General features: G+C 30.3%; 1 protein-coding gene across 7 annotated transcripts; it reads right to left on the bottom strand.

Moving 5' to 3' along the window:
- On the bottom strand, positions 1 to 26,746 carry LOC139492764 (serine/threonine-protein kinase Nek4-like). 7 transcript variants are annotated; one of them, XM_071280920.1, is made up of 18 exons: positions 26,211 to 26,727; positions 23,174 to 23,437; positions 22,541 to 22,641; positions 22,140 to 22,236; positions 21,531 to 21,638; positions 20,702 to 20,859; positions 18,846 to 19,218; positions 15,539 to 15,736; positions 13,399 to 13,419; positions 12,631 to 12,807; positions 12,314 to 12,368; positions 11,459 to 11,550; positions 10,552 to 10,682; positions 8,963 to 9,010; positions 4,690 to 4,835; positions 4,157 to 4,214; positions 3,362 to 3,443; positions 641 to 871 (listed from the first exon to the last, which is right to left on the bottom strand). In XM_071280920.1, the coding sequence occupies exons 1-18, from the start codon at positions 26,316 to 26,318 to the stop codon at positions 758 to 760; spliced, it is 2,331 nt and encodes a 776-aa protein (XP_071137021.1). In that variant the 5' UTR covers positions 26,319 to 26,727; the 3' UTR covers positions 641 to 757. The 7 variants fall into 7 exon arrangements, with proteins under 7 accessions (XP_071137043.1, XP_071137049.1, XP_071137021.1 ...); XM_071280916.1 differs by having other exon boundaries at positions 642 to 871; positions 18,834 to 19,218; XM_071280936.1 differs by lacking the exon at positions 8,963 to 9,010 and having other exon boundaries at positions 642 to 871; positions 18,834 to 19,218.
- Positions 26,747 to 27,504: the final 758 nt, after the last annotated feature.

Below are 27,504 nucleotides of genomic sequence, written 5' to 3'. Positions count from 1 at the left end.
TTTTGTTTTCTTTCCATTTCTCGATGCAGTAGACCAACTAATTTGACTTAAAACATCCCTGACAATACCTATAATATGTTAATTTCATTCATACAGACATTGCATACCATCTACAGGAATCATTTCATTTGTCAGAGTGAAAAATGAAACATACTATAAATAATGTTATTCTAAAAGTGTGATGTTGAAGAAAATATTGCCAAAACGAAATGTAAATAAAAAAAAAACAAAAATGATTAAACATTTAATTGAATGAATATGTCTGTAGGTTTATAAGAAACTGTTAAAACATTCATTTGATATTTCAGTGTTTTGATACATCTGATCAAAAATCAGTGATATGGATGGCAGATATAGGAGAAACATTAGAGGCATTTTTTTCACCATAATGATTTAAAATAATTATTACATTAACAATAAACCTCTAATTCAAATGTCAACTTTGCCACAACAATGAAATCTGGGATCCCAATCTGACAGAGGGTTATAATCAAAACTTTATACACAACCATATTCTATAGATGCTCTCAAACCAACCTCTACCAAAATTATTGACATTTTCTTATCAAAACATTACATTATATAAGTTCTCAATACTTATACTTTTTCACCTGAATGTGAATATACAAAACAACCATTAAAAGGCAGCTGTTAATGTCTTGATTGTGACAATGTGTAACAATAACCTTGCATTAATACATATATTGTCAGAGACAGAAAATTATAAAATAAAGTATAATTATAACTTCAATAAATATTATCTTGGCAGGAATGAAAGCTGTTCAAAGCATTCTTCACAAAACTTGAGCTGCCAAATTTTCCCAGCATAAATGTCAAACTTTTCTTTTCCCATCAGCTGTATTAACTGAGGCTGAAAAGGAATATTGAACATAAATTATTAAACACTGGAAATAAGTAAATAAAAAGAATATGTTAATGTTTGTATTGTTGTTTTTCTTCCCTGTATGACCAGCTTTATTCATTCTATTTCAGTATTTGTACAAATTTTGTTATAAATAAGACATTGTATCAATTTCAACAGAAAATTCAAGCATCCCTCTAAAAGTTTAGTAAGATTTGGTTTTAAGAATTGATAATCAAAATTATTCTAATAGTGTCTGGTGAAGTCTACCTCTTCTTATGTTTCAAAATCAAGATGCAATTTCCCCCCACTTTACTTCAAACTTATAAAATTGCTATATTGTGACTATGTCTACATGTCAGGTAATTGATCAAAAATAAATTTTGCATGCACCAACATTTTGTTGTAAATTTGCAGTTCTAACATCATCATCCTGTTATATTACCTTTTTCTGACTTTTGAAATAGTTATTCAATAATGTTACCTTTGCAGTTATGGAAATATTTTTCTGCATTGTTATGATTTTGCATTTTTTAATCCCACACCAAACCTCTAAAATTATTACAAAACGCCATTACACAAAAACTATGATGTTGTATGATCTATTATGTGGAATTGTATGCAGAATTACTCATCAAAATTTGTATATGTTTTTTTCTAATAAAGGCTGTTTTTACCATTTGTTTTTAATAAAGGCTGTTTTTACAAATTAAAATAACCTCAGTTTCAGAAAGATTAATTTATAGTTTATTTTTTTTGGTTTATAAGTTTATATACTTGTATGAATATTGTTAGTGATTCATAAGCCTCTAAAGGCTTACTGATACATTACACTATTGCTGATTTATTGAAATGTAAATGTCGTATTATATTATGAATGTTGTAACACAATGCACTTTAAATCAAATTAATCATGAAACTTATACCTCTGCTGGTGGACTATCAGTCCCCGAGGGTATCATCAGCTCAGTAGTCAGTGCTTCGGTACTGACATGATTAAACAAACTTTACTAAAATTGTCCGTTTATAAATTTTGAAATTATTATGAAACTAAGGTTTCAACTCCCTCAGGCAAAGTTGGCTTTAGATGAATTTGGCTATTTATTTTAGGTATTTTTAACATATAGCTCTTCAACGATTTTCGGTACTTATACATCTTCGGATTTCAAATGTTTGGCTTTGAGCGTTCCTGATGAAGGTAAATCCAGAAAAGCACTTCGGACGCAATAAATTATTAAACGTGTTGTTTTATATTTTTACATCACTGGGTCGATACCTCTGCTGGTGGACTATCAGTCCCCGAGGGTATCATCAGCTCAGTAGTCAGTGCTTCGGTACTGACATGATTAAACAAACTTTACTAAAATTGTCCGTTTATAAATTTTGAAATTATTATGAAACTAAGGTTTCAACTCCCTCAGCCAAAGTTGGCTTTAGATGAACTTGGCTATTTAATTTAGGTATTTTTAACATATAGCTCTTCAACGATTTTCGGTACTTATACATCTTCGGATTTCAAATGTTTGGCTTTGAGCGTTCCTGATGAAGGTAAATCCAGAAAAGCGCTTCGGACGCAATAAATTATTAAACGTGTTGTTTTATATTTTTTTTAATCGATGTTATCATGGTTGAATTTTTTTGAAAAAAGATGGGAAGACAAGAAAAAATAGAAGAAACCATTTCTGCTTAAAAAAATGAAATTATAAAAAGTTACCAGGATTATAATTTAATTATTAGTTGATCACACAAACTTTGTGACAACTTACATAAATATGTGACTTGTTTGTAAAGGCATGTGTAAATTTAAGGTTTATTAATGGCTGAAACACAATGGGAAACAGAAGTTACAAAATTTGAAAATGATGTTGTGTGATAGGTGAGTGGAAAACTTGATGTGGTATATGAAATAAAATAAAAACACAACTTTATCTAACCCTTTTTACTTACCACATAAGTATCAGCCTAAAAGTAAGTTTTTTAATATGTATCATGTTGAAGAAAAGCAAAATTGAGATTGGATCAAGATAGAAATGAATGGTATAGAAATAAAGGCAATATTTTGTTTACAGTTAGATTTTTCCATTGTATTTCTTTTTAAATTTCTATGGATACTATATCAAACAAACAAAAAATTAATGAAAGGGTTTTTATCTCATAGAATAATAATTTCTGAATGTAATGTATACACATTAGCTATAATGAAGATGCAGGTAGAAACTTCAGGTCTAGTGAATTCCTTCCTTACTTATGCACAAACTATCTATATTATTCACTGATTTGTCAAACCTGACATTTAATCATTCCACCCAAGGTAATAAAATAAGAGTAAAACTCTTTCTGAACAACTAAAATGTGTGTGGCTAAATATGTTATTTAAAATAAATATTCTGTAAATTTATTAGGATTTCATCAGAAATAAAAATTGTACCATTGCGTTTATATGATTGTCAGCTTTTATCATTATTCTATAAAGTATAAATTATGACATATTACACATACCTCAACCTCATCCTCCTCTATATTAGACAGAATTGTAAATGATTTATGTAGAACTTCAAATCCTACTCCATCTACACAATCTCTGAAAATAATATATATAGCACTGTAAAAACTAAAAGATCATGAAGGCATATATTCTTCTTATTCAAAACATACTTTCCTCTCAATGCACTTCAGGTGTGTTGCATTCTTCTTCTCCCTGGTGTTTCTTTAAAAAAGTATGATGGTTCTCACTATAATTTCTATTGCAAAATACTATAATTTTGTCTGTCCTTTGCTGAATTTTGGTGGTAAAAACCTTCAAACCTTCACTTTCAAGAAATCTGGCATTTACTCAAAACATTGTGGGTTTTTTTTACAAATATTTGAAAGTATTTTTCCATTACTGTGGATTCATTATTATTCGTTGGATACCGATTTTTCATGGATTTCGTGGGTACAGGGAAACAATGAATTAAGATGTTCAACGAAATTGCAATTTTTTGCAAGATAAATGAGTTTTTTTTAAAACCTCTAAATCATATATCCTTGAAACTGCAAGTATTCCTTAATCCACGGAAAAATTGATACCAATGAAAATAAATGAATCCACAGTATTCAATCTTAGAACAAACAATTTTACTATATTTTTAACCATTTTGTTGTAATTATGAAGCGTGAAATATGGAAATAAGAAAAAGTCTGTGTCCTTTTGTATTATTGTTACTTTAAATATCAGTCATTCTTCAAATTGTATTTTATCCACTTTCACCTAAAAAGTTGTCCTATAAATCAATTTATTCTAAATAAACTTACTTGTGTAGTAACTGTATTCTACTAGTTAAACGATCAGCATTGCACAATGTTTCTACACCTATAAGTAGAAGAACATTGTCATTTATTTTGCTTGTTTATTAAAGGATATTCAGCATGATGCAAGTTTAAATAAACAAACATTTTGTCAGTAACCTCAAAATAATGAACAAGAAAAGGTACATAATATTGTTATGCCAATAAATTGTTAATCTGTTTATTTGATTTCATGCACGTTTTTTTTTACGGAGTGAGGGATCTTACACAGGGCTTTTCTATGCTTTCTTTGCTCAACATATGGATGAGTATTCATTGAATCTACAAACGTTCTCAAGTATAACCAGGATAGAGATGTTAGATTGCTCACTAAGATGTGAAATAATTCTTGACCTTCATAAATTGCAGAGATTTTAATTGAAATGTCAGGAAATTCATTTATTTTTAAACATATGAATAAAATGATCAGATATCTCATCAAATGGTTGAACATAATGTCATGCACAGGAATGTTTCTGGTTCCTTACACCCTGACTTACTTGGCAGGGAAGCAGATCTATGTATATCATGTGCTGGAGGTACTGGTTCCTTTTTATCTTCTTCATCATCTGATTTATCATCCTCTCTGTTCATGTGTAATGTTGTGTCTAATAATGTAATGAAATTGTTCATTTCTTTGTTTTCTCTGAAACAGAAACATGTTTTTGTTTTAATTGTGGACATTTCCCTGCTTATAACAATGAAATGTGAATATCAGAATCTAACATGTATCCTTTCCTTTTCTGAAAATCAAAAACATTAATATCATTCAAAAAAGTTTGGTTAAGTTGAATAAACTTACATTTTGCTGACAGTACTATGTGCAAGAAATTCTTACTTTTTAGCTATACTATCAGTTATTTTTAAACATCGTTTACCTTGTTTTTCAAAATTCATATTTAATTTGGACTTTAATTGTTAAAAATACCACAGCATCTTGCAGACTGAAAGGAATTGTTTTTTTTTTCTTTCACTAAGGACCTCATAACTAATCAACTATTCAAAACACATAATATGAGCAGTTCTGTAACTTATTCTTTATCAAGTTTAGTAAGATCTCATGATAGCATTGTTAGATGGCAGTGTTTATAAAATTATCAAATATGTTGAAAACTAGTATCCAGCATACACAATTTGTATTAAAACACACTATCTCCAAAAGCATTTTTTGTTAGACATAAAAGAATAAAAGAATAAAAGAATTGAAAGAGCAATGTTAAATATTCAACATAAATTCTGTAATAAATTTAAAACAGAACTATTTAACAACATTAACATTTCATTCTGTAAATTTCACATCAAAATCAGCAATTATGATCACATAATTCTTCATTTTTTTAACCCAATGTTTGACATGAAAAATATAAAACATTTCACTAACTGAAAATTGAAATCCAAGTTTTAATTTATTTTCTAAATAAAAATATTTGATGGCAGTTGAGAACTGAAAGAAAAAAACCAGCTAGTTTCCATTTGTAAAGGGATATAACTCTAGGACAGGCAAAACTATGCTAACAAAAATTCAAACATGATCTGTGTTTTGTGGTTATAAGCATTATGTATAAGATTCATAACATTTGTTTGAGGCAAACTTCAATTAGAGAATATGGAAACCAATTTTCCAAACGTATGGAAAGTCAGACAAGGGTTAAACTTACTGTCCCCTAAGGTGGGGCATAAAAATGAAAATTTGTATTTATGATCTTAATAAATAAATAAATGATTTAACACAAATATTTCCAATCCAACATTGACTCTGCACTCTTGTTACCTTCGTCCAGTGTTGCATAAATTACAAACTCTATAACAACAAGTTTAATTTTTTTATAAATCTCACTCCAATTTATTGTACCATTTAATTCAAATATCTTTAAAAAATATAGATTGTATTTAAATATTTATATCTTTATTACATAATAATTAAATTAAAAAAAAATTATATCTTTAAATCAAATTGTGAATTATAATGTTTGTTATTCATTCAAAAACAAAGTATGACAGAAAGATATGAAAAGTAAATTATTTTTAACAATTTTTACCATAAGATATTTTAAAAATGTTATTTTGAGCATCCAGGTATGACCACACGGCAATGTTGAAACTCATATACATGTGTACAATATTGCACTAAACCAAGATCACCAATATAGTATACATATAATAGCAAAAACAAACTTTAAAATTGAATATTTAAAAAAAAAATATCTTCAAAATTTTGCATTCAGGACTGGTCTTCGAAGAAATTCCTCCCCTATTAATTTTTTATTTTAATTTTTTAAGCAATACATTTTAATTTTTTGGGGGGTTCGTGTTGTTTATTCTTTAGTTTTCTATGTTGTGTCATGTGTGCTGTTTTTTGGTTGCCTTTTTCATGGCGTTGTCAGTTTGTTTTAGATTTATGAGTTTGACTGTCCCTTTGGTATCTTTCGTCCCTCTTTTAAGTGTGTTCCTCTTTTAAGGGTGGATAACATAATCAACCACAATTATGAAATAGGGTTTTTCAAATGTATCAATCCCAAAAAAGTCGGACAGTATCTTTTTGTTACAGAACTTTTCTCTTCATCAATAGGACTAAGGGAAATTTAGGTATTTTCAGGATTGGTAATTGCCACTTTTGATGTCATCAATTATAATTCCAAGGGGGTCACAACCATAATTTATAAAAGGGTGTGAACAATAAATCAAATGTACTATTTTGACATAGATTGCATTAAATTTGGTGATTACTTCTTAATTTTTCCATTTTTATCATTGTCACCCTATGCCTCCCCCTTATAAACCAGGTGCTCCGCAGGGCGCAGCTTTATACGACCGCAGAGGTCGATCCCTGAACAGTTGGGGCAGGTATGGACAAAACATTTAAGCGTGATACAGCTCTGAATTTGGATTGTGATCAAATTTTTGACATTATATTGGTTTTTTACACAAAACAAATGTCAAGATTTTACAAATCAATTAAAGATTTCTTCTTCAAACTTATTTAAATCTAAAATTAAATAGTTGACACAGCATAGGTTTCTGACACAGAATGAATGTGGTCTAATGAACTTAAATTTGTTTTGCCTTTGAGCAATTCATTATGCTGTTGAATATTAATCCTGTCAAAAAAATGTTTGAAGAAATTTTCTTTTTATTTATGAAATCTGAAATGAGAACAAGTATGGACACAACTTTTAAGTTTGATACAGCTATAAATGTGGATTGTGATTAAATAGTTGACACAACATAGGTTTATGTCACATTATGAATTTGGTTTAAGAAATGAAAATTAGAATTTAAAGTTTTTAAATTTAATATTAAACTATTATGGTTCAATATCCAAAATGTAAATAGTCATGTCTGGCAAATGTCCAACATACATTATCTAAAAACATTTTAGATAAGATAAGGAAAAACAGCTTCATCAGCAACATTTTATATTGGCAAATTTCCAATGAAGTTATTTACATAAAGTTATTGGCAAATAAAAATAGAAAATGACATCATAGTCATGTCTGGCAAATTTCCAACATATATAATCAACTACTATTCTATACAAAGAAAGATAACTCCAATTGAAAATTAATTGCTATTGCACAATATTGTGCAATTAGATATTTTTTGCTATTGTGCAATACTGTGCAACTGAAAATTTCTTGCTATTGCACAATACTTGATATGGAATCCTGATTTGGACCAACTTGAAAATTGGGCCCATAATCAAAAATCAAAGTACATGTTTAGATAAAGCATATCAAATAAGCCCAAGAATTTAATTTTTGTTAAAATCAAACTTAGTTTAATTTTGGACCCTTTGGACCTTAATGTAGACCAATTTGAAAACGGGACCAAAAATCAAGAATCTACATACATAGTTAGATTCGGCATATCAAAGAACTCCAATTATTCAATTTTTGATGAAATCACACAAAGTTCAATTTTGGACCCTTTGGGCCCCTTATTCCTAAACTGTTGGGACCAAAACTCCCAAAATCAAACCCATCCTTCCTTTTATGGTCATAAACCTTGTGTTTAAATTTCATAGATTTTTATTTACTTATACTAAAGTTATGGTGCAAAAACCAAAAATAATGCTTATTTGGGCCCCTTTTTGGCCCCTAATTCATAAACTGTTGTTACCTTAACTCCAAAAATCAATCCCAACCTTTCTTTTGTGGTCATAAACCTTGTGTTTAAATTTCATTGATTTCTATTTACTTATACTAAAGTTATTGTGCGAAAACCAAGAATAATGCTTATTTGGGCCCTTAATTCCTAAACTGTTGGAACCAAAACTCCCAAAATCAATCCCAACCGTCCTTTTGTGGTCATAAACCTTGTGTTAAAATTTCATAGATTTCTATTCACTTTTACTAAAGTTAGAGTGCAAAAACTAAAAGTATTCGGACGACGACGACGACGACGCAGACGTGATAGCAATATACGACCAAAAAATTAAAATTTTTGCGGTCGTATAAAAATAAAACCAACATTTTTGACTTGCTCTAAAACTGAAAATAATTTTGAAACATCAAAATCATGATAGTTATAAAGTTGAGAATTTTGGTAAAAGTTAACAGATTGATAGATGTCCACACTATATGAAGGTTGAATCTAATTGTTTGAGACATGAGAGTTTGTCAATCAGACGATTCCTAGATTTTGCCCTTTTTAATCATAACTTATATACTTATTTTATTCCTACAAACAACGAGATGAAATATGCATCTTTTAGAAAGTAAGAACAGAAGTTTAAATGCAAAACCTTAAAGATATATATAAACATGATGATACCTGTCAGGATCAGAGCTGCCTTCATCCTCATCATCAGATAAATCAACCCTATCGTAATACATATCACATTATACATCACAAGAGATATATCAATATTTTTTGTGGCAAATAACTATGATAAACTTTAAACCAGAAAGATTATTGAAAGGCATTCAAAATTTGTTTTGTTTTCAATTTATCATACAATTCTTTTCATCTAAGAATTTTTATTGTCCCCAATGCGGGTATGAAGTGTAAATTCACATTTTTGGACAAATTCATGTTGTTTGGAGTGTATTATGTATTCAGATGTTCCATCATGCTTAAGAAAACAGGCACAAAATTCTTTGTAATGGGTTTGCCCATACAATCAAATTGAGTTCTCAGCCAGCGTGTTAGGATAGAACAGTCAACTGCATCTGATCCCATTGTATACTTTGAAGATTTGAAGAAATTTTCCCAAAACTATCCAGCATGTGAAGACATAGACATTTTTAGGATAGACCTTGAATTCCTTTATATTTAGTACATTTTTAATTTCACATTTTTAACATAATTAAAGAACCTTAGTGAGCACATACCCCACGTCCCCCACATTGTCATTGGAGAAATTAAATAAGTGTAAGAAAAAAAAAATTGTATAAGAAAAAACATTGAATAATAATTTCCTATCAATATGCACATCTACATAGTATGTCCTTATTAATTTCATGAAATTCTGTTGTGTGGTTACAGAGGAGTTGAGATGACAAACTGTTGAAGTAGTACCTTAAAGCAAATAAGTTCAAAGGAGTGTAACTCCTAGAATAAAAAATTGAATCGTAATTTCCTGTTGATATGCGCATCTACATAGTATGTCCTTATTATCTATAAAATTTCATGAAATTCTGTTGTGTGGTTTGAGAGGAGTTGCGATGACAAACCTGTAGAAGTAGTACCTTAAAACAAATAAGTTCAAAGGGGTGTAACTCCTAGAAAAAAAATTGAATCGTAATTTCCTGTCAATATGCACATCTACATAGTATGTCCTTATTATCTAAAAAGGTTTCATGAAATTCTGTTGTGTGGTTTCAGAGGAGTTGCGATGACAAACTGTTGCAGTAGTACATTGAAGCAAATACGTTCAAAGGGGCATATAACTCTTAGAAAAAAAATTGAATCGTAATTTCCTGTCGATATGCACAACTACATATTATGTCCTTTTTATCTTAAAGTTTCGTGAAATTCTGTTGTGTAGTTTCAGAGGAGTTGCGATGACAAACTGTTGCAGTAGTACATTAAAGTAAATATCCACTCTACTTTCATAAGATATTGAATTAAAATTATTAAAGTAAAAAGAGCCATGTTGACCAGTAGATTTTGAAAGATTTTCATTTTTAATTACCTCCCTTTACATCCATTTATCACACAATTCACTATTCATGTGAACAATTGTATGCTGCTCTCAGGCATTTATAACTTAAAATAACATTGTATTGACTTTCAATAAATGTTGAGCTGTATTACAAACAAGGAAATATGATTATGAGGGAAAAGTATAAAGGCAGAGAAAGTTTCCCTATTTTTCATTGACAAAATTCTAAAAATAAAATTTTCTGAAGGTAAGATACCTTTTGTGTTCTCTCTTGAATTCACTACTTTCCTTCATTGTTTCTTCTTCAGAACTAGAACTATCATCCTTCATTGAGGGAATACGCTTATGTCGTGCTGCAACCTGCACTCGCGGATGAGCTTGTTCACGCTGTCAAGAGATACACATAGATATTAATATAAAAATAAAAACAAGTTGACCTGTGACTATTTCATGCATGGCTATTATGTGTAAGGTTATAGAAGTAATCTGTTAACAGGAAGTTGATTAGCGATGAATCTAAAATTACTTTATAGGTACATCATGCTCACATCAAGCTTGAAACCAATCTCAGTAAAATTCATTTCTTTATAGGATTTTCAACTGAGTTATATTTTTTTTCTGATTTTATTTATTCTGATATAAAAATAAAACTACTGTGGAAAACTTGTCTAAATCGATCTCATGAATAAAATGACTGAAGTATTTAATAATACCAGGGTATGTTTTTTCTATATAAATGATGAAATATTTGTGCGATTCATTCCATAACTTTTCATGCCAGTTAATAGTTTTAAAGACTAAGGTTATTTTTGCTGTCATATTTCCAGAATTTGTTCATACTTCCTCATTGGATAAAACATACTAATTGATAATTTGCATTGCTTGGACTTTTTAGCTTGATAAAGTAAACCACTGAAATGTCAAAAAACGGAACTGATTACTGTAGTGTTTCTGTTTTTATTATCATTATTGACAGGTATGTGCACCTTACAATCACTCTATATAATCTTGAGCAATAGTTGTAACTGCAGGAAAGACAAAGTTGCTATAACACTCATAACCAGAAAATAAGTAACATATATATAGCATTATTAAAGTTTTTCAGTAAAATCTATTAAAACTTAAATGATATTAAATATGTTCTCCTACTGCCTAGAACTGACCTGATTCTTTTCTGCTTTTGTTTCTTTGTTGGATTCAACATGTCGAACTGGTTTGAGTACAACAGATCTGGCAGAAACAGGTCTTTCTAGAGCTATAAATATTAAAATATAGATGGGATAAGATTTAAAGACCTAGAACAAATAATTTACCTATGCATCTCCAACCTTTTGTGTTTTCTCTCAAATCCACATGTCTGACACAAATCCACATGTCTGACACAAATCCACATGTCTGACACAAATAGTTCAAACATAAATTGACTAAGATAAACTAAGTATTTTACTGTTTAATTACAACAATCAGATGTGATCTGAATGTCTTTGAATGACTAGATTTGAAAGTGAACCTATATATGATTGCTGCTCAGACGCTGAGTAAGGAGATACTGTATATACCGGTATACATAGATCATATAATGTCCACAAGGATTATCTAACTTCAAAATAATATCATCTGTTTTAAACATGAAAGGAGTAAGAATGATAAGAGCCAAGAATATTTCCCGAAATTCCAAAAGTACTTAAAACAGATATGTCAGTTGCAATGTCACCATAATGTCATTAACATTTCAACATTTACACATTTGATCTAAAAAACTTAGGTCCACTGAATAACTATACATGGTTTCAAACTTGTAACCCCATTGATTGTATCGTTTTGAAGTATATTTGCCCCAATACCCATAAAGAACCTGATATTTCTGTCATGGACAGCATTTATACATGAAAATTCCTGGTGCCCCAAATAGTAGCAAATAGTTTAATCAATCTATTGTACTGAAAACTACTGTGTGTGTAATATGCATTGTATGATATATCATTTCATCAAAATTGTCTACTGAATTTCTGGCTTACATTGGGCTGCCTTATCTTTTTCTCTTCTTCTCTCTCTGGCTGATAAATTGCAACTCTGAAATAAATATATACATTGATAACAGTTTTCAAAAAAAATTCTAAATGAGTAGAGAATGATTAAACACCAACCAGCAACATAAAATTAAAATTTGACAATTGCATTTAAACCTCTATTTTACTTCCCATATGAAACTACGGTTTCATACCAAGGCCTATTATAATGTGCAGCCTAACCCACTTACCCTTGGTGTATTTATATCTAAATCTTCTTCCTTAGAACTTGAGGTACCGGTACTAGAGGATTTAGATCCACTTACCCTTGGTGTATTGATGTCTAAATCTTCTTCCTTAGAACTTGAGGTACCGGTACTAGAGGATTTAGATCCATTAGATTGCTTTTCCTGAGAGAAACTTGGTCTCTTCTGTGGCTCACCAGAACCATGGTGTTGTTGAGGAGGAGGTGGAAGAGGACGAGGATTGTCAACTTTCTTTGGCTGAAAAAAATAATTGTTAAAATCAAGTTGTTACCGTTACATTATAAAATGCAAGAGTGGGTTTTTTTTACATTCATTTCATACATGTTCTTGTATATACATATAATACATATTTCAACTTATGATTATATACTGGAAAATTCCTTGTTAGTAAACTTTATACAGCATATTTCTATTTCATTAAAGTCAAACAATCCAATTTTCTAAGACAGACATCAGGTCTTAGAATGTCATTATAATTTCAAAATCAAATTTTATTGTTTAAAAATGTCATACAAAATCAATCATAAACCTCACAAATGCTGTCTGTTATACACTTAAATATACTTCTTTTTTTTTACATTTCACAGTAAAAGCGATGTAAACAATAAGAAGCTAAATCTTTCTGTACTGCAATATGAAATTATGAGCAAACCCTAGAAAAATAGACAGAACACAAATAAAGCTGGTACAAGCATTTCCCCCTTTTTGAGCATAACTCTATATATGTATCATCAAATTGCAAATTGTTACTATTACCTCCCCTATCTCACATGAAATGGTGTATAAAATGTACCCACATCCACACCACAGTTATCACACTATACTTACACTATTATCATCATCCAAATGCTAAATTATTTAATTACTTTTTTGTTAATTTCTATAATTTCACCTACACATGTATTATCAAATAATTAAATAGTGAGTGGAAAGTGACAATATAGACAGACTTTGTGAAAATAAATTTTTAATTTGCTTTCAAAAAATTGTGAAAAGGAAGGGAACTAGAGGCTCTAAAAAGCCTGTGTCGCTCACCTTGGTCTATGTGCATATCATAAACGAAGGACACAGATGGATTCATGACAAAATTGTGTTTTGGAGATGGTGATGTGTTTATAAATCTAACTTTACTGAACATTCTTGCTGCTTACAATTATCTTTTTCTAAAATGAACTTGGCCCAGTAGTTAAAACATTATGTAAAAATTTCAAAATTTACAAGATTTATGAAAATTTGTTAAAAATTGACTGTAAAGAGCAATAACTCCTTAAGGGGTCAAGTGACCATTTTGATCATTTGACTTATTTGTAGGTCTTACTTTGCTGTACATTATTGCTGTTTACAGTTTATCTCTATCTATAATAATATTCAAGATAATAACCAAAAACGGCAAAATTTCCCTAAAATTACCAATTTAGGGGCAGAAACCCAATAACGGGTTGTCCAATTCATTTGAGGGCAGATAGATCTCAACCTGATAAACAATTCTTCACTGTCAGATTTGCTCTAAATGCTTTGGTTTTAGAGATATAAGCCAAAATCTACATTTTACCCTATGTACTATTTTTAGCCATGGCGGCCATCTTGGTTGGTTGGCCAGGTCACCGGACACATTTTTTAAACTAGATCCCCAATGAAGATTGTGGCCAAGATTGGTCAAATTTGGTCAAGTAGTTTCAGAAGAGAAGATTTTGTAAAAGTTAACGACGACGGACGACAAACAATGGATGCCAAGTGATGAGAAAAGTTCATTGGCCCTTTGGGCCAGGTGAGCTAAAAAGTATTCACTGCAAGCACGGTTGTGTGTTTCCTTATTTTTAAGATAGAACTAAAATAGCCTTTCATTAAACAAAAAAAACATTATTTTCTAGCAGTATTACACATGAAATAAAATTAAAACTTTTTGTACATATTTCTTTTCATTGAAAATTTAACATATATTTCCACCTGTATGCTAATAATGGAGGTTTAACATGTTGAACTCTGTCAACAGTTATTATATGAATGTGTAATTTTATCAACAGGCTAATTAAGTCATTTTTTATTTTAGAGAAAAAATATTATTGTAAAATTTTGACAACATTTTTTTGTGGCAGCATTGAAATAATTCAATTGTCAGCTAGCAGAAAAAAGAACATTTTGTTGTGTGATGAAATTTAGACCTATCAAGTAGCTTGAAACTAAACTTAACCTAACCTAGTCTATCAAATGTACTACTAAAATATAAGTACTTTAAAAATACAAATGAAAATACATGTAGATAAATGTTTTCTATAATGTCATGTTTAAACAGGTTATGGTGGAAATAGTCATCAGTTTGTCCTTTCATTAAACAAAATCCTAATTAGCAAACTTTATACTTAAATCAGAAAGGAAACATACTGTACATGAGATTTAATGAGAGATTGTACCATAGTTTAATTAGACAAATTCATATGAACCTCTCCCAATAATAAATCAAGTTTCAAGCTACTCAAGGAAGTCCATAAACATGTCATTTTAAATCACATCAGAAGCACTCAAGAATTTTCAACTCACATTTTTGGCCTGTAATTCAAAACATGTTAATCGTGAAGTATTTCAACTGTTTCCATCTTCTTTTAAAACAACACATTTTTAACTGACTGCTTCTCATCATATTGTAAATATTTTTATGTTAAGACTTTGCCATGATGTATAATACATTTTCCCAAAATATTTTGATTTAACATCACTTAATTTTTTTTTTAAGGAACATTAGATTTTCTACAAGGCAGTATCAACTGGACATGTTTTTAAAAAAAATAGCAACTACTTGTCCCTAATATATATTGTAACATTATTGATAAGAGGCGTTGTATGAATGTCATATCAGTTGAGACTAAAAGACTGAGTACAACTTAGTCATGTGAACATATAATTTGAAAGTTTGTAATTTAAAAAAAAAATATACTTTTACAATAATTTTACACAATTCAACAGTACTTACATTTTTAAATATGTTCTTTTTATGTGACGATTTAGAGGAACTAGCATCACCTCTAGAACTAATGTCACTTTTACCACTGCTGTTACTCTTCACACTAATGTCACTTCTGTCTGTATCCAGGCTAGATTCTGTCTCACCTTCCCTAGCTCTCTTCTTCAGGGCACTTTCCTTTTTCTTCTTTGGAGAAACAGCTTTCGGCTTAAAATATTTTACAATACAATATATATAGGTATCATACAATGCAGTAATTATCTTAATATAACAAACATACACTTTATGTCTATACATATATTGATAACAAGGGTTCAGAAACGGTCATATTTGCCAGTCTTTTCCTAAACTGAAAGTATTATGTCCTAAACGTGTAAATGGGATTTAGGTCAAATTTTATTTTTCAACAGATATAATTTCTGTCATTTCGTTGAGATCGAGTTTCAAAATCGTCATTTTGAACATATTTTTAGTATTATTATCGATTCTAAGCAATTAAACTGCCACTCCAGTAAAGCGTTAAAATCCTGAGGGCCCTCCTAATAACTATATTAATGCCTCAGGGAGCTATTGGCTAATGATCGCTAATCTCTTTACCTGTGTTTTAATTCACACCTGGCTATTAATCACACGCTCTGAACTAAGATTATAAAGAATATAAAGAAATTAAAATTCCATACCAACTGTCTACTTTTCAGCTGAGACAATACTCAATTATGATTTAAAATTAAAATAAAACTTGATTTAATTTATGTAGAAAAAAAGTATGTTTTCACTACTAACACACATGCTTTGATTGTGTAATACACATGCTTGAAATTCTCTTCTGCAGATTAGACACTTAATCATAAATTTAAAATGATTTCATGCTAAAAACCAGATGCTCCGCCTGGCGCAGCTTTATACGACCGCAGAGATTGAACCCTGAACAGTTGGGGCAAGTATGGACACAACATTCAAGCTGGATTCAGCTCTAAATTTGGATTGTGATTAAATAGTTGACACAGCATAGGTTTCTGACACAGAATGAATGTGGTCTAATGAACTTAAAATATTTTTTTTGCCTTTGTGCAATTCACTATGCTGTTGAATATTAATCCTCTCAAAAAATTGTTTGAAGAAATTTTCTTTTTATTTATGAAATCTGAAATGAGAAAGACTTAACCCCCCCCATTTTTTTTTTTTAACATCCCATTTTCCCTTTTTCCAAAACTGATCTCAATTCAAATTTCTAATGGAGTTTGCAACAATAACTACTCATTTAAATACATCATAAAATATTAAAATGTAAAATAAAGTGCTTGTTATCACTGAATGGTAAAGATTGTTTTAATATATCAGTTGGTAGTAAAAGTGAATATACATTGTATATTGTATAAAACAATGATTTAAGTTGATTCAACTACTATTCTGGACAAAGAAAGATAACTCCAATTGAAAATATCTTGCTATTGCACAATATTGTGCAATTAGATATTTCTTGCTATTGCGCAATACTGTGCAATTGAAAATATTTGCTATTGCACAATACTGTGCAATTGAAGATTTCTTGCTATTGCGCAATACTGTGCAATTGAAAATTTCTTGCTACTGCACAATACTGTGCAATTGAAGATTTCTTGCTATTGCTGAATACTGTGCAATTATAAATTTCTTGCTATTGCACAATACTTAATATAATAATTTTGGATCCTGATTTGAACAAACTTGAAAACTGGGCCCATAATCAAAAATCTAAGTACATGTTTAGATTCAGCATATCAAAAAAGCCCAAGAATTCAATTTTTGTTAAAATCAAATTTAGTTTAATTTTGGACCCTTTGGACTTTAATGTAGATTAATTTGAAAACGGGACCAAAAATTAAGAATCTACATACACAATTAGATTTGGCATATCAAAGAACCCCAATTATTCAATTTTTGATGAAATCAAACAAAGTTTAATTTTGGACCCCGATTTTGACCAACTTGAAAACTGGGCCCATAATAAAAAATCTAAGTAAATTTTTAGATTCAGCATATCAAAGAACCCCAAGGATTCAATTTTTGTTAAAATCAAACTAAGTTTAATTTTGGACCATTTGCACCTTAATGTAGACCAATTTGAAAACGGGACAAAAAAATTAAGAATCTACATACACAGTTAGATTCGGCATATCAAAGATACCCAATTTATTTAATTTTTTAGATGAAATCAAACAAAGTTCACTTTTGGACCCTTTGGGCCCCTTATTCCTAAACTGTTGGGACCAAAACTCCCAAAATCAAACCCAACCTTCCTTTTATGGTCATTAACCTTGTGTTTAAATTTCATAGATTTCTATTTACTTATACTAAAGTTATGGTGCGAAAACCAAGAATAATGCTTATTTGTGCCCCCTTTTGGCCCCTTATTCCTAAACTGTTGGAACCAAAACTCCCAAAATCAATCCCAACCTTTCTTTTGTGGTCATAAACCTTGTTTCAAAATTTCATAGATTTCTATTCACTCAAACTAAAGTTATAGTGCGAAAACCAAGAAAATGCTTATTTGGGCCCTTTTTGGCCCCTAATTCTTAAATGTTGGGACCAATACTCCCAAAATCAATCCCAACCTTCCTTTTGTGGTCATAAACCTTGTGTTAAAATTTCATCGATTTCTATTCACTTTTACTAAAGTTAGAGTGCGAAAACTAAAAGTATTCGGACGACGACGACGACATACCAATATACGACCAAAAATTTTTCAATTTTTTCGGTCATATAATAAATCAATATTGTTACACTATTAAAGGTAAAATATTAAAAAGCCGATGATTTCGTGTGAATTTGATAAACAAAACTAATCCAGGAAATGAGTCCAGAATTGTTCGTATTAGTATTGTCGCATTACATCTGGTTTGTATTTCGAATTCAGAATTGAAAGAAACGTAAGCAATGACAGAGAAAATTAAAGTTTTGAGTCATTAAAATCATTTTATTTTTAAACTGTTGTCTTCCCTTAATTGCTCTTGATCAATTTTAGGAAAATTGTAGGATAAATCATGAAGTAAATACGATGCAACAGTGAAACAAGTTTGTTGATGCTACGAGCATGAGCATACTCATAGTCATGCAGTAATGAGATTTTTTGAAAAGGGGCACCAACTTTTAGGTTATATGAAAATGACCGAAATTAGGAGAAAAAATTTCCGGATCCTTGATTGATTTAATCTGTTTATAAAAATAAGATATTTCAATATAAGATAGAGATTTTTGTTTATTCATTTTTTTAAATCTGAACTGTATGAATATATATCTTGAAATTATTCTAATGAGAACCTACTACATCATTTACTTCTTTAACAGGATGAACTTCTACTAATGTATCGTTGTCACTTGATTCTGAGGATGAATCCAATTTCTTTTTCACTTCTACTGGCTTTCCAACTTCTGCAATGGGAGGTAATTCTTTATTGGCACCATTGGATGGCTTTCGAGCATGCTGCTTCCTTAAAGGAGCAGGCACAGGCTGTGTATCTGTGTCATTTTCAACTACAATATTTTTATTAGCACTATGTCCACTGTCTAAATTGTCTTCACCAGGTACATGTACCATATGTCTGCTGACTTGCACTGATTTGCCAACTTGCATGGCTGCTGAATTGTCTGGTCTAGGCCTTGGGTCTGGGGCTGTAACTGGTCTTCTTTGACCTGCTGTACTGGGTCGTCTAAAATATTAATTTAAAACTCAACTTTTTCACAAAATCAGAATGTGTAACAAAATATTGGAATATCTGTTTTTATTGCGAACCCTACCGTAGTTTTCCATAGATTCACCTGCAAGTTACCTGTCCATTTAAACTTTTGGCAGTTCTATTGTCCCATCTAACAAATACAACAGGTATTGTTCTCTGTGTAGTTTATTCACTCAGACCTTTAAATTTCTTCTAGGAGAAATATATCACTCATTGATTAATCTACCTGAGTAAAAAATTGAACTGTCAATGAAGAAAAATACTTATACCAATACTAAGTAAGGACTCAAAAAACTGCATGTGGTGTTGTATTTATTCGATACCTGGAGTAACTCGTTTTTAATGTGTTCAATATTACATTTGTAATACTGATTCAAAAATTAAAAGTTGATTTCTGATCAAATATTCAATATTTTTGTGTGTTTGATAAATAAAAAATTGAATATTATTATTTTTAAATTACGGTCTTCATATAAGTCTATAAATGAACAACAACAAAAACATGTAAATTCATTGAAAAATACTAAAAAATGTGTCTGAAATAAACTTTTTAGTATTAAACCAGATTGTATATTGAACAGATTGAAAATATATTAATGATATATTGAATTAATACAATATTGCATACAGTTTATGTGAGTTATTAGAAGTATTTCAATAAAAAAGAAGATAATTTTTTGGTCAGGTAAATTAATCAATGAGTGATATATTTCTCCTAGAAGAAATTTAAAGGTCCCAGTGAATAAACTACACAGAGAACAATACCTGTTGTATTTGTTAGATGGGACAATAGGACTTACAAAAGTTTAAATGGACAGGTAACTTGCAGGTGAATCTATGGAAAACTAAGATAGGGTTCGCAATAATACAGATTGACTTTTTGAATGTTTTGGAATATAATAAATTACCTCAACTTTACAAGGACATTGCCAGTGTGATAGAAATAAAATCATGGTATTTTGGTAGGCACTCACAGCCTACAATCCATCATATGAGGCCTTTTACTAGGCTTTATTTATGTAATGTATCAAAATATCAAATTAGGCATGACAGTGAATAAAATAAATCAAACACAGTTACACAGATGTTAATGCTAGAACTTAAATGACAGTAGAATGTTATATAACTCAAACATGGTATACAAATATAAACTGATTTATATCATGTAAAAAAAGTGAAATCCAGGTCTAATATGATTGTAAGTACGCTTTATTCTTTAATTACTTGTCCATGGCTCTAAGAAAGCAGAAAGGTAAAAAAAAAAATACAGATGAACAAGTTGATTTGAAAATTTGAAAATCTAGCAAGAGTAAACAATTAAAATGTTTATTCAAATCAATGGGAAATAGAGAAGTGTCAAAATTCCATCTCCATCAACATTTACATACAGACATACCATGTTTAACAAACTGTTACATTTGCGTTGCTCTATTGTGACATTAATAGTTTTCATTACCCTTTCTTGGTTTCTTCTAAAAAGACTGCAATGTTTCGTTTAATGTATGGATCTCTGAGAATTCTGCTTACAGTAGGTCTTCGTTCTGGTTCTTGATGTAACATGTTACGGATGATTTGCTGTAGCTCAGGACTGTATTTCTTTGGTAATGGAGGCATCTATTGTTAAAAAAAAAGAATCCTCTATTTTAAACAGAATTGTTTTTAAATAAATTATTTTCTAATTCTTCAAATATAGGTTATCCACTTGATTCAACTTTGGTGGATTGTTGTCTCATTGGCAATCATACCACATCTCCTTATTTTAATTTTAATGACATTAGACAGTTCACAATTAAGTTGTTTAGTTTTGATTAAAAACATGTACTTGTTTGTAACTTGTAATGCTTATCTTCTGACAAAATTGACTTAATAAAATTCTATAAAAATCCAACTTTGTTGAAACTTTAAATTTATTTGTTTTTACCTAAATTTGAAATTAACTGTTTACATTTTTTGACACTGACAAATAATGAGCATAGTGCTTGCAAGCACTGAAGGGTAAAGATTGAATTCATTTTGCAGTGGGAACTAAGAATAAAACATTGCATTGTATTAAACATTGAAAGGCAGGGCGTTTCATGCACTATGTTTTGGGTATATATGTGTATCAAACGTAGTGATAAAATCCTGCAAAATTAATAACTATCAGGCCAGCAACATCAGGGTTTTGGTTGCATGATCTCCACAAATAGTTATAAAAAATAGTGGCTTATTCTAAATGAAATGCAGTGGAGTCTGTTTAACAAATTTATTGCTAAAAAATGTCTTAATTCTATGATATTACTTACTCTTCCTTTGAGAATTTTATATACTAAAGCTTGCATGTCTCTTCCATTAAATGCATGTTTTAATGTTGCCATCTCATACACACAGCATCCTAATGCCCATACATCAGACTGAAAAAAGGTCAAAAGTTAACAAGGTCAACATAGTTATACACTGAAATTTTTGCAAAAATATCTGTGAACAAAAACCATTATAGTTAATTTTTCGAAAATAAAACTGAAATGGAAGTTTAATTAATGAAGAAAACCAGAAATCAATAGGAAAAACAAATTACAAAAAAAAGGGATAATCTAATAATGTACATGTACATGTATACTGCAGTATACTGTGGTTTCATTTATTTTCGTGGGTATTCCTTTTCATGGATTAAGGAAAATTACACTTTCGTGGATATTTGATATAGTGGTGTTGCCAATCTCTAAATACAAAGCCTATAGAAAATTTTAAATTCGTTGAACATTTAAATTTGTGGTTCAACTGTTCCCACAAAACCCACAAAAGTTAGTATCCAATTATAATGAATCCACAGTTAGTATCTCATATCGATGCCTTTAATTTGGGTAGACTATTTTTGTACTGAATGATCCAAAAATAGAATGTATATGACTAACCTTGTGGTTATATGGTTTATTACTAAAAAGTTCAGGACTCATGTAATAGGGTGTTCCTATTAGTGTAGTAGCCATGTCTGTTGAACTGTCCAATACTCTGTAAATATAGAAGTTGTCATACAATTTGTTAACAAGGTCAGAATAAACATCAATTGCAATATTTATTCATGTTGGCATTATTTATGTATTCAATTTCATAAAGATTAATGAACAAGCTATATTCCATTATAAGCTTATTATAATTCATCTGTATAATATAAAAGTTATTCAGAAAAGTAGTCCATACACTTTTATGTTTGTTTCTTGAAGGTTTAGATGTAGATTTCACATCCACTTTTTAACTTACAAATTACAATACTAATTCATTGCAAAAAAAAAACCTTATTTTTTTTGTTTCTTACCTTGCAATGCCTAAATCTCCAACTTTTATGATTTTACTTTTTGTTAAAAATATATTCTGTGTTTTCAAATCTCTATGTAATATATTCCGTTCATGCATATACTGAAATAGAAAAAATATAATAGTTTACAGAGCAACTTTCCTCCATAAAAAAAAAGCAATTGCTTTATTCAGATGAATGGATGATATAACTTAAAAACTTTCTGCTATATTCAATGATATTACAGGTGACCTTATAAAAAAAACTATGTTTCAAATATATGTATTTTAACAAATATATTTTGTGCCAGTACTACAAGTATGTTTGTAAATACATTTTTTAATACAGCCAGTCGTTGCCCTGGTCTGTTGTACTCATGCCATGCTACATGTCGTATGGAAGTGAGTTATAAAATATTTCCTCTTATTCTAACCTGATTTATCCTTTTCCTAGATGTAGTGATAGAGTCTATATTGTTATGGGTCCAATTGAACATATATATACAAGATGAAAAAGGTCAATGATTGTATAACTGGCATACTACGTTTGTAATATAAATGTATAGAAGAAGAGTCACTTCAGCAAAAGCTTACTTGTGAAAGTCATATCAAACTGTCAACCTCCATCCATCTCTTCGTTATACTATTGACCTACCTGCAAAGCCATAGCTATCTGAACAAACCACTCCACCACTTGTCTTTCTTCTAACAATGTCTGTTTTTGTTCTTTTAATTTGGTGTATACATCACCTCCTTCACAGAACTGCATAGCTATATGAAGCTGTCCGTCCCTTTCAAAAGAGTCTTTGTAAGCAACAATGTTTGGATGTTTCAGTTTTGACAGCAGTTTCGCCTCTTGTTCAGCAGATGATCTTTCTTTTTTTGAAGCCTTTGCAAGATTTATTCTCTTTAATACATACTGTGGAAGACAAAAATTCCATTATAACTATGGGGGAAAAAATAGCAAATAATATAAATAAATGGATTTGTGCACCTTACATGTACATGTACCTTTTTAGTGTTGATAACAAATAAACACATAAGATGGTTTAGATCAGTACTATTTGAGCAACTGAATTATAAATGGACTAGTACTAATGCAAGGAAGTAAACATCAGTATGTTGATGGTTTTCTGTAACTGAAGACGAAGTAAGTTGGCTGGAATTCGTCATAAATATATATCTAAGTGGGAATCCTCTAACAGAATTTCTACACTTCCAATACATGTAGTTTGTTCTAGATTTTAACATGCTCACAAAATTGCATCTTCTTGTTTCAAACTTGTACATGTGTTGTCAGTTTACAAAAAATGTAAAAAAAATAAGACCGATGGTTATTAGAGAGAATATATATATTTTGCAAAAAAGATCCATGTGATTTCATATTGTTTGTACATCATTTTACATTAGGCCAGGAATTTTTAATTTGTTGGTTTACAGATTTGCCAACCCGATTTTGCCGATTTGCAGAATAAAAATAAAAATGACTTTTCATGCTTTCTTATTCCTTCTGACCCAAACAAAAACATTATCTCTAAAAATAAATAAAATATCCTTTTCTATGAAATAAAATGCATTAAACACTAACAGAATTGATAACACTTATGGTTATGAAAACTAAAACTTCCTATTTACGTAACTAAAAATAGACAAATCAATCATGACTAACCTTGAAATGTTGTTTGCACAAATAACTTTGCGGAACAAAACCTGTCTTTGAAACCCATTACACATTAAGTTCGTTTCCCGTATTTGTCATCATTCCGTAAGATAGAAAAATGGAGAATGAACTTGTCCAGGACCAACCGTGGAAGACGTGAAGTTGAAGAACTTAATTAAAACAAATCCTTTGGAATTTTCTTCCTACTAGTGTTATTGATAATAAAAAATAAATTGTCCATTTGGAAATAAAAACAGGAATGCATGATAACTGATGAACCCAATATCTTCCTTTTTCTAGTGGACGAGTCTATTACATTTTTGACACTTGTTGAAACTTAATTTTGTACGTTTTTGCATTTTTTTTCTTTATCAGTTTTCGTGTTTGAAGATCATTTATCATCAAGTTTCCTCAAAAATTTTCAGGGCTACATTTGTGAAATGACGATTTAATTTCGTTTTTGTCTGTGGACACAAATCCCCTTTTTTCACAGAAAATTATAAGACGATGTCATGCGATGTTAATGGCAGCTGAGCAATAATATTACATCAAACTAATATATAAGAAATAATGATAAAATAGCAAACCAAACATATTGTTAGAAAGGTATATGGGGCTTTTTTTGCATATTTTTCTGTCTTGAGAGATTTTTTTTTTTATTTTTTTCCCGACCGACCCGACTTTTTCATGGGGAAAATCCGTAAACCAACAAATTAAAAAACCCTGGCTTTAAGGAGGTAGACCTAGGTTAAGGGAAATAACTCTTAAAATCATCAGTACGTTTGTGTCAACCATTTTTATAAATATATTCTAAGCTTCTAGGTTACATAGATTATTTCCAATCTGTTTCAGGTAAATGCTTAAAAAACATTGATGAAACTTGACTTGAACAAACACATAACTGATTTAAAGAGTTATCTCCCTGAACCAAGGTCTTCCACCTTAAATACTTTAACAAATTATATTGTGCTGTTGAAATCTGTTTTAACATGTTTAAGTACATAATGTACAAACTAGCCTGGACATATATACATTGTAAGGTAATCTAGTCAAAAAATGCTTTTGGTTGTAATTTAATGGACTTAATTGACCATGTTATATCATCTTTATTTGTATGATAACAAAAATATGCAAATTTGATGCATTCAAAAATAATTAACCATTCCGACTGAACCTTTATCATAAAAGGCTCCCTGTGTACATGATGTCTTGTTTTCATGAATTTGTCACAGGATAGTCAAGAAAAAAATTAACTGTTTTCACAGCGATATGTCCAGCTTTTTTGTTATTTAGAATGCCAGATAACTCATCCCAGAAACAAAGCGGACTGAGTCACATTGGTCCGACTATGAATACAATTCAAACTGTCTTCTTTTGTTTGAAAGCTGTACGAGTACATTTGTAAATAACATGTGTAATGTTTTGAAAGATTCTGTTTTATATCCTCAATTATTTAAAGTAGACAGTTTAAGTTGCCTCCTGACTAACATGTCGAGAAAAATCCACTTTATGAAACTTAAGTCATGTTAGTATGGGGACGAAGTCCCCAATTACGGTAGAAAAATCAATAAAAAAAAAAAAAAAATCGCGAAAATTTCCAGAATTTTTCATTGTACTAATGAACTCAAAATCGTTAACTTTTTTTTTCAGATGTACTTCCGTTTCCGGTCTTCCATTTCCGGTCTTGTTTGCATGAGACTTTGAATAAAATGTATATTTATCAACATATAGGAAGGAATTCAACACCTAATCATTTTTAATAATTGTTTGATATGAAAAAAACAGCGTTTCTTTGTTTACATTGAATATGACATCATAACTTAAATAATGTCACAACTAAATCCCTAACAACAGAACCATTATCGGAAAACGTGACGGCATTTCCGTTTCTTTTATCAACATGTTTTAATTATAAAAAAAAATACAAACTTCGTCCCCATTCACAGGTTATGCCTGCCTCATATTAGCACAATGAATTCTTACCATTGATGTCAGATAAGGTAATCAATTCTACTTTGTTTAAAAAATATACCTGTTTTCTATCCCTTTTGTGTCTGTACAAAGAAACTTCACCATAACTTCCCTTTCCAATTGCTCGTAGGTACTCAAAATTGTCCATTGGATTGCTTGATCGCGACATTTTATTCTTGTGACTTTGAGTTTAAATCTACTTTTGAATGAACCTTTGATGTCTATGTTTCAAATGTGAGATAAGTTTTCATGTTTCTATATCACTATTGCATACTGCATATAATTCGTTTATTCGTCAATAAGTTCATCGTTTTATGTAAATGTTCTATAAACTTTATGTTCTGTTTTAGAGTCATGTAGCAAGTGACATTTCATGTCTTTTTTTCGATTATGGCTTAGAAGTTTAATTGCTTGACGGAGTTGTCTTTCAGTTTGATATGAAAGATATAAAATATTAATAAAAATCTATCAAACTTGGTGTCTTTTCGACAATTTCCACGTTTCTAACTGCCTTCTAACAAAGCTTTCTTTTGCGACTATGGATTCAGGAAGTTTATGCAAAGCACTATGGGATTTGTATCTTTTCAAATCTTCATTGAAGAAGAGCATAATAGAAGATCTGACTAATTACCTATGCTCATATCAAGAAAAATATAGACAACTATCAAACTAGAAAGGAATGTGATATCAACATAGAGGATCGCATCAAATCTGCAAGAAGAACCAAGTATGCTCTAATGAACTCAGGTCTGCATGGAACCAACGGCTTAAATCCCAAAATCTCCGTTACAATATACAAAAGCTATGTATTACCTAGACTCTTGTATGGCTTGGAAGTCCTAACTCTTACCAAAACTCAAATGGAACTACTGGAAAAGTTTCACAAAGAAACTCTCAGATCAATTCAATCTTTCTCTAAAAGAACGGCTATTCCTGCCATTTATTTACTACTGGGTGTCCTACCGGTAGAAGGAGAAATCCATAGAAAGAAACTGACACTCTTACATGCAATTCTGTCCTGTGACAACTCTAAATTAAAGGAAATTCTTAAAAGACAAATATCCGTCAATTCCGATAATCCTAAAAGCTTCTTTCATCAATCAATTTTACTGCTACAACAATACAACCTGCCAAACATTCTTGACTCCAGTATAAAACTTCCTTCAAAAGGTGTATGGAAAAAAATCCTGAGATCCACAATTAACAAATACTGGACCTATGAACTACAAGAAAAGGCAAAGTCAAAATCATCATTGAGTTCACTCAACACAACCATTTTAGAGATAGGTACTGTCCACCCAGTCTGGGAATCTGCATCACAGAGCTTGTTAGATGTACGGAAAAGCATGATCAAA

The sequence above is a fragment of the Mytilus edulis genome, chromosome 1 (assembly GCF_963676685.1).
Source record: "Mytilus edulis chromosome 1, xbMytEdul2.2, whole genome shotgun sequence".
Classification (NCBI taxonomy): Eukaryota; Metazoa; Mollusca; class Bivalvia; order Mytilida; family Mytilidae; genus Mytilus; species Mytilus edulis.
This window is presented reverse-complemented; position numbering and strand designations above follow the sequence as displayed.